Below are 7,842 nucleotides of genomic sequence, written 5' to 3'. Positions count from 1 at the left end.
ATTCAAGTCCCCATCGCATGCTCAGAACTGGTAAGCATCAAATCGCACCAATACGTTACATTAACGCACAGTGGACGTTACTTCTTTTGAAATTTACATGTACCCAATACATCTTGTGACACAGTAAAATAACACTTAAGGTAACCACATAAGTGTATAATCTATGAGTTAAACCTCAGTCGGACAGAAAAAAACATGGTTTTAAATTCCGAGGTTCAAGTAATAGTACTGGTGACATTTTGTCTAATAGTGTACATAAAAATCACTACATGTATAAAAAAAAGTCAATCAGTCTGTCTACACTATAAACCTTCCCCTAGAATCACTTTATCTATTAAAAAAACAACCCATCGAAACCTGTTCCGTAATGTTAAAGATATGGACAGACGGCGGAAAGCGACTTTGTTTTTAGAATACAGTGATGTCGCGACAGAGGCAGATCCTTATAGTAAGGTTATGTCGTATTTAGGATCATTTCTTTCCAATTATTGACTAGGTAATATAGCTAAAGATTGTGTAAAATCTATTGAGCGTTGTGTTGATTTTCCTCGACGACATTGTCGTTGAATTTGAATACAGCGCGTAGAACAGCAATTATCATAAAAAGATTAATTTAAAAAAATGTGTACTCAATAATTGTTGAAAAATAATTGATATGTGCGTAATTTACAATTATGCGTTTATATTCGCTTGTTTTAATCAAAACTATGATAACATTGATTGCATCGAAGCAGTTTTTTTATTTATGGCAACAATATTGAGGAATTTGGCTAATAGACTAGTATTCAATTAGAAAGTTTAGTTTAAAAAACAAATAAAACGACAGCAAAGTTACTGTCAAAAATGTTGATGGACATTGGACATGTTATTTTACTGTCATGCAGTGTGAAACATAAATAAAGCGTATTCGTTTTAAATAAATCATGACTTAATACTCAAGCCTAAAATGTTAAAATTAATTAATATACTTAGAAAAGTAACTGGAACTCACATATTTTATTTTTATTAATCACATTATGGATGGTTTAATTCACGCGGCATTGGAAGCAGAGGCAAGTAGTACTTATTATTTTTTAATTAGTTTTGAGGATATTTTTAAAAGTTGAATTATTAATTCGTAAATGAATATTAATATTTATTACAGGTTATACTTAATCGGGCTAAACATGTGAATTCAAACCTAATGCATTTTGACAGTGGTGTCTCAGAACATAAAATGACTTGGACCCATGAAAAAATGCATCTAGCAGAATCTGTTGATGATACCAGAATGAAGTTTCAGCGTAGCGCCAGTAGCTCGACGACAAAGACAAGTGAAAAGTTCGATTTATTTAAAAAACTTCATGAATTGTACAATGATTTGAGCAGAGATGAACTATCCCAAGCAAGCTATGTAAGTTCTTAAAAACTTCTTGTAATGAAGAAAATATACAATTGCTTTATTTGTAATCTTTGATATATAAAAGCAGTAGGCTTTAATACTTGTGGGATAGTTTGGTATTCTTTACATGCTAGATAATGCTAGTCATTTTTTTCATTTATTTATTCATAATGGAGATTCTTATTCTACACAGACTGGACATACAAGATCATGTAAATAAGAGATCTTTAATTCAAACTCTTGTAAAGATTACAAATAAATTATATTGTATAAAGACTGTATCTAACACAGCCTTTAGTTTCTTTATGGGAAATACCCGTAAAGAAAAATAGCGTCTGTTTTGTTCATTTAGATTATTCAAATTATCACATATATATGAATAAAGTGAAGGGTATATTACGAAATTATCTATCTAAATGGAAATGTTCTAAAATAATAAAGCATGCTGTTTTTTTTATTTAATATCCAATAATATTTCCAACCTTTAAAGTTTAATTTGTGGAAGATCTTCACATTAATAAAAATGTTTTAATTACAGCAAGGGCTTAAAACTACATCATATTTACTAGAAAAGTTGTTGGCTACATATAATCTTAATACTTTAATAATAAATTTGTATCCTGGTAATAAGGGTTACTCATTGTCTCTAAAAGTTAATGGAAATACACAGTGTCTTCAACCACCAGATGGAAATGTAAGTAGAAAGTTTTCAAATAAATAAAAAAAAAACTAAAGTTTATCCCTCTTGCTTTTTTTTTTATTTTTTTTATTTTTTACGCTTTGACTTTTTTACTGATTGGCCCAACCTGCTGAACAGTTTTTGAATACATTCTAAAAGTATAAATGATTCAAATTTTAAGTTAAGTTTTGATAATTCATATTACATAATTATTATACAAACTGTAAATTGGTGTCTATTCAATTACGCTTCAGGGATCAACAAGTCAGGATGAGACCCTCATAGAGACTCCAAGATGGCCTTATGAGGAAGAAGAGCTTTTAAGTTACATAGACAATGAAGAACTGCCTGTGGTGCTATTGGATCTATTGGAATCTGAACATTCTTGCTTGTTTTATTCAGGATGTATAATTGCTCAAGTCAGAGATTACAGACAAGCATATCCAAGTTTTTTGTGTGATACCCATCATGTTTTACTGAGGCCCACCAATCAGGTACATAATAAAGAGAAAAGTTCTCATATTTATTTAAATTTAACCACAAAACACATCTTACATATTACTAGTGATCCACCTTGACTTTGTTCTTTGTTATATATATATAGCCCAGGGGCCAGCCCACTTATACAAGTTATATACATAACTAACAGTGAAAGAATTTTTGGAATCGGTCCAGTATTTCCTGGGATTAGCATATTCAAACAAACAAATTCTTTGGATTTATTTTAGTAGTATATGTATTATAATCATAACATTTTGATTGTCTTTTTGTTAAATTTTTCTAGAATGAACAAAAATATTTTTTTTGTTGTATTACTTTCTCAGTGCATTAACATATTGATCATTTTCGGTTTCTTTTTATTTTAATATTTTTGCACAAATTGAGATACTTTTTATATTGCAGAGTATAATAACAGATGCAATGTGCATTGGGAGTCGTTGTGGTTGGGCAGGGGAGGAGCGCAGTGCATTAGAGGCAGTTGAGGCAGCATTAGTTCATGCGGCTGCCCCACCTTTGTGTCTTGAACCCAGACCTGCAGTGGGATTATTAGCAGCTCGGTTACATGCTGCTCCACGATTATTTAACACACCTCGGATAAGACGACAGGCGAAACGATTTTCACAGGTTTCTTTTCTTTTCCATCCAAGTGAGAAAAGCTTATCTGTGAATATTGGTTTTTGTACAAAAATGTTTTATTTTAACAGGTGGCTGTGAATAGAAAGAGGAAATTAGACCAGTTTACGCATTATCATGGTTTAGAATTATTGGAGTTAATACATCGACAGAGAGCGAAAAATAGTAGACAGTCAGTACCTCATACACGACTTACGTCAAAATATCCGAAAAAACCACCAGAGGTGATTTCTTATTTTATAACTTGTATAAATACTTGTACGTAATAAGGAATGTGCTTAATTTATATTGATTTTGTTAAACAGGTGTTCAAACCGATTGAACCACCGAAAATGGAGCCATTACCTTTAGCTTTACCCTCGGAACCAAGTGGACCATTACGGCTGGCTCGAGCCTACGAACGCCCGCGTCCTACACCCGACTGCCAACCTCAATTAGTCGAGGAATATATTTTGGAAACGGAAAAAACTTCACCGCACGCTGGAGCTGGTTTCTTCCATATAAAATTGAGTATATTACAAAGGCCATCGGATCAAGAATTCTTGGGGGAACTGTATGTAGATAGAGACCATGTAGAAGGCGAACGTAACGGCGCTGCTTGTCGATTTACTTTAGGTATGAACATTAATATTATAAACATCAATAATTTATTTACTTATGTTAATCATTTATTTATTTTATTAAAAAGGGAATTTAAAGTAATTAATGTTGCAGTGATTTATTAATTACATTTAATGCACTTTAAGGTTCACGGCTACAAGCAAATAAATATATACAACAGTTCACTGAGATATTCACAGAAGAGGGGCGAAAGTCTGTTCGGATAAAGCACATAGTACCTGGTCAATTACCGAGAGTGTCATTTACTGGAGGCATGAGAGAAATTGTGAGTATTATTTTTTTAAAAATAGTATGTTTACATAATATGAATATATACAAAATTGTTGTAATAATAGTTTATATAACTAATGACACTCGTAAAGTTTATATAAAACATTCATTTTTTATATCTATTACTATTTATGGAGTCCTTTTAACTATGAACTTCAACATATACAGAAGTTTTTAGATGAATTAGTCCATACTAATCAAACAGATTCATATCTGTACAAGTATTAAACTGAAGATCTGTCCAAAGTCTTTAATTCTAGTTGCGAGCAAAACTGCATTCATATATTAAGAAAAAAAGTAGTTACCTCTAACTACTTGACCGTTTTGAAGTTAAACTTAAATATCTATTCTGTATCCATTTATCTATATCTATTCTGCATACATATTATAAAAAAACAACAACTGTACAGGTGTTCAAACTACTTGTAGAATGTTTATGATTATTTATTCGCTATATAGTTATTAGTTCTCAACAATATACATGCTAAAATTTTGTTTTAAATAATATATTAGAAATGTAAATCTACACACGCGTGAAAACAGTCCCGGGCACACACTGTTAAATCTATGTGTAACATCATCAATTTTATGTTGTACTATTATTGCCCAGCAAAATAGAGTTTTAATAATTTTCGCTCAACAACAATGACTCATTTAGTGCATACTCTTTAAATATATTCGTATACATTGCATGTGAGGCTGTTGCATGTTGTATTCACCTGAAATGTAGAAATAATTAATACAAATGCATGTATTTTCGTTCAAGTATCCTTTTATAGGATTCAATTAATTTTTGTTGTTACTTGACTGCCATGTTCAAAAGTTGCCTAGTTTGTAGCTTTGTACATTTTATAAAGAGTAACAATGTCTATTTAGATAATTGACAACTTATTTGTAATTTAATAACTTAATATAATTATTGTGAATTAAATTCTGTTGCAGCAACAAGGGCAGCATTTATTGTTGCAGCAGAGATCAGCTGCTGCCAGTAGTTCTACTGTTCAAACGCATGCCACCACTGTGCCTGTTGTGTAAGAATTTAAATACATTTCTTAATTCTTCCTTGAATATTACATCTTATTAATTAACTCCTTCTCGCGGATTCGCTTGCGTTCGGATTGTAAATCTTAAACATTCACAAATTCACCTGAAGAAACAACAAATTTAATTAAAATCGGTCCAGCCGTTTAGGAGATGTTAAGTGGCAAATATGCGCACAGAAGACATATATAATATACATGCTTTTGGTAATTTTATCTTGTTTCTAAAATAATGAGCTCTGTTAAAAGTTACTTCCTACCATTTTACTGATAGCAATTTTATTTATTAGTTATCACATAGTATTATGGTAAATATAATTTCAGCACGTCAGCAATAGCCACGCCCACTGCTCATCCAAATACCAGGCAACTTCCTATATTGGTAACTATTCTGAGGGTCTTATTTACTATTCTATGTTAATTTATTCATATATATATATACGCCTTTTTTCATAAATTTCAATTATAGTTTTTCAAAGAGTATTCTTATATATAATATACGCTAAAAGTGACCACCCCATATTTAATATGTAATGTAATGAATTATTATTTACTCAAGAATTTATAACAAGCAAAAGTGAAGTCCATTTTAAAATATTTTCTGTAGACAATTATTCTTTTGGTCATACTGTATGTTAATACAGTTTACATTTAACACTATATATGATTCATATTAATTTAAATTTGAGTTCGATTTTTATATTTAGAAGTAATAAATAACGGAAATAAAATAAGCATGGCATTATTGTGATATTTCATTTGGAGCAAAAAAATTAATTCCAAACTTATAATATGCAATATTTCCAGCAAGCGCAACTGCAGCAAGTTGCCGCCGTTGGTACGGTTGGTAGTGTGACCGCGGTCGGCACAGTCGTGGGTACTGTTGGCAACGTCGCCAATGTTGCCAACGTTGGCACGGTTGTCGGTACGGTTGGCAACGTCGCCAACGTGGCTAATGTGGGTAACGTGCCGAACGTGGCCAATGTTGGCACGGTTGTGGGTACGGTTGGCAATGTAACTACAGTGCCAGCTGTGGCCAGCGTCCCGGCGGTTGCCGGTGTTGCAGTTGAGTCGGCGCTTAAACAACAACCTTCACCTACGCCACGGTTGTCTCCCCAAGTAAGATTTATTCATTATTATACTAATTTTTTTTCGGTATAAACGCCGACAGCCCACTTAGCAGTAGTAATAGTGACCATTCTGTTGCCGCTTCCGGGGGAGGCTCGCGGGAATGGGTAAATCAGAGCAATCCATGGAATTTGTTGTTGTTTGTTTTCTCAGGTCTCGAACTATCTTTGAATCAAATTTCATTTAAATCACATCCTTGGCTTAGTTCAGAAGTAGGGATTGGTAGCGATTTCTAAAGATGTCTTAAAAAGTAATTCATGGAGATATTGTCCTTCAAAAGCCATTGCTTATGTTCCGCTGTTATCAGGTTCACGATATTCATTCGACGCAGGCGTCCACAAATCAGCTGTTGGCTCAACAATTAACGAATCCTCCGCAACCGCTCAACCCACAGAAAATGCAGTCAGCGATTATCCACATACAACACCCCTTGATGTCTTCTGCTGGGACTTCACAAGTAAGATAAGCAAGATTTTTGACTTCTTTAATCCTTATATTGATGTTAAAGAAATTTTGAATATAAAATCTCAGAGACAAATATCGGTATATGTATTAATGCTTATTTATTCTAGGTCCAGACCATTCAATATACGAGTACAACGACGACCCAGCAAAAGACAACAGTAACTAAGCCAAGGTCGACAAATCCGGCGATAAATGCTCTTGTCACCAGCCTTATGAACTCAGCGCAGCAGTTTCAGCAAGGTATTTTACTAAGTTTGCCAATTGAAAGCCACATGTTCACTTTATGGCTAAACAAGTATCTCCAAAATAATTTATTACACATCAATTTATGCTTAGAATTTGATTGAACTTATGTGTAAGTGAATTTTCTACCGTACGTGCTTTGTTTAAAGTTCAAATTCAATTGCAGCTGCAAACCAAAACGCGGCAAAGTCAGTGGCGAGTACGGCGAGCAGTAACGCCACGATATTGAACTTGCTCAATAGCGCGCCCGCAGCCATGACGCACGTGACGTCATCAGCTGACAACTCGCTCGAGCACAAGCTCCTCACGCGAACTGTGTCCATTGCGGGCGCGAGACTCATTGCCGCGACAACTGCGTCGCATACGCTGCCTACTTATACCCAGCAGGTAATGTATTACAAACGCGTGTCAGTTGATCTAATACATAATATTGCGCGCAGGTAATATCTTAACGTGGGTTTTGAGAATTCCGTTTGTGATCCTCTTTGATAACCTCTGTGAACAAGAATTTTGTTCATATAATATAATTCAAGGTCTGAATTGTATTGTGATGGTGAGTCAATCCTTTACATTGAATTCTAATGACGAAAACAAATGTTGTAGAAGATAGTCTGTAGTACAATTTATAAATACTCGGAATTCCTTCATTTGCAATTACCCTTATGTATTATACCAATTATATGTTTTTATTTCCAACTAATTTTTATGGCTTGGAAAAAAAATTCAGGTCATGAGTGGATACACTCGCGACGGGGAGTCAACTAACGTTTCGAGTAGTGAGAGTGCGTTATTGGAGCGTTTGATGGGAGGGGAAGAAACTGCGACTGCGCAGGCGCATCAGCCGCAGGCGCAACCGCAGCCGCAACCGCAGCAGCAAACCG

The 7,842-nt window shown here is 34.0% G+C and overlaps 2 protein-coding genes across 2 annotated transcripts in view; one reads left to right on the top strand and one right to left on the bottom strand.

The window, feature by feature from the left end:
• LOC119833364 overlaps positions 1 to 112 on the bottom strand; it is a 4,998-nt gene extending 4,886 nt beyond the window's left edge. The window contains exon 1 of the mRNA XM_038357350.1: positions 104 to 112. Within this exon, the coding sequence (XP_038213278.1) occupies positions 104 to 112 (9 nt within the window). The remainder of the gene's footprint in view (positions 1 to 103) is intronic.
• A 1,036-nt stretch (positions 113 to 1,148) lies between these two features.
• LOC119833362 (transcription factor SPT20 homolog) lies at positions 1,149 to 7,841 on the top strand (the record flags this gene model as incomplete). Its single annotated transcript, XM_038357349.1, has 14 exons — positions 1,149 to 1,393; positions 1,920 to 2,075; positions 2,315 to 2,554; positions 2,964 to 3,185; positions 3,266 to 3,418; positions 3,500 to 3,809; positions 3,941 to 4,080; positions 5,028 to 5,116; positions 5,450 to 5,507; positions 5,933 to 6,244; positions 6,561 to 6,710; positions 6,826 to 6,958; positions 7,128 to 7,348; positions 7,689 to 7,841. Coding segments are annotated over exons 1-14 (2,547 nt in total), but the record flags the coding sequence as incomplete, so codon positions are not given.
• Position 7,842: the final 1 nt, after the last annotated feature.

The sequence above is a fragment of the Zerene cesonia genome, chromosome 17 (genome assembly GCF_012273895.1).
Source record: "Zerene cesonia ecotype Mississippi chromosome 17, Zerene_cesonia_1.1, whole genome shotgun sequence".
NCBI lineage: Eukaryota > Metazoa > Arthropoda > Insecta > Lepidoptera > Pieridae > Zerene > Zerene cesonia.
This window is presented reverse-complemented; position numbering and strand designations above follow the sequence as displayed.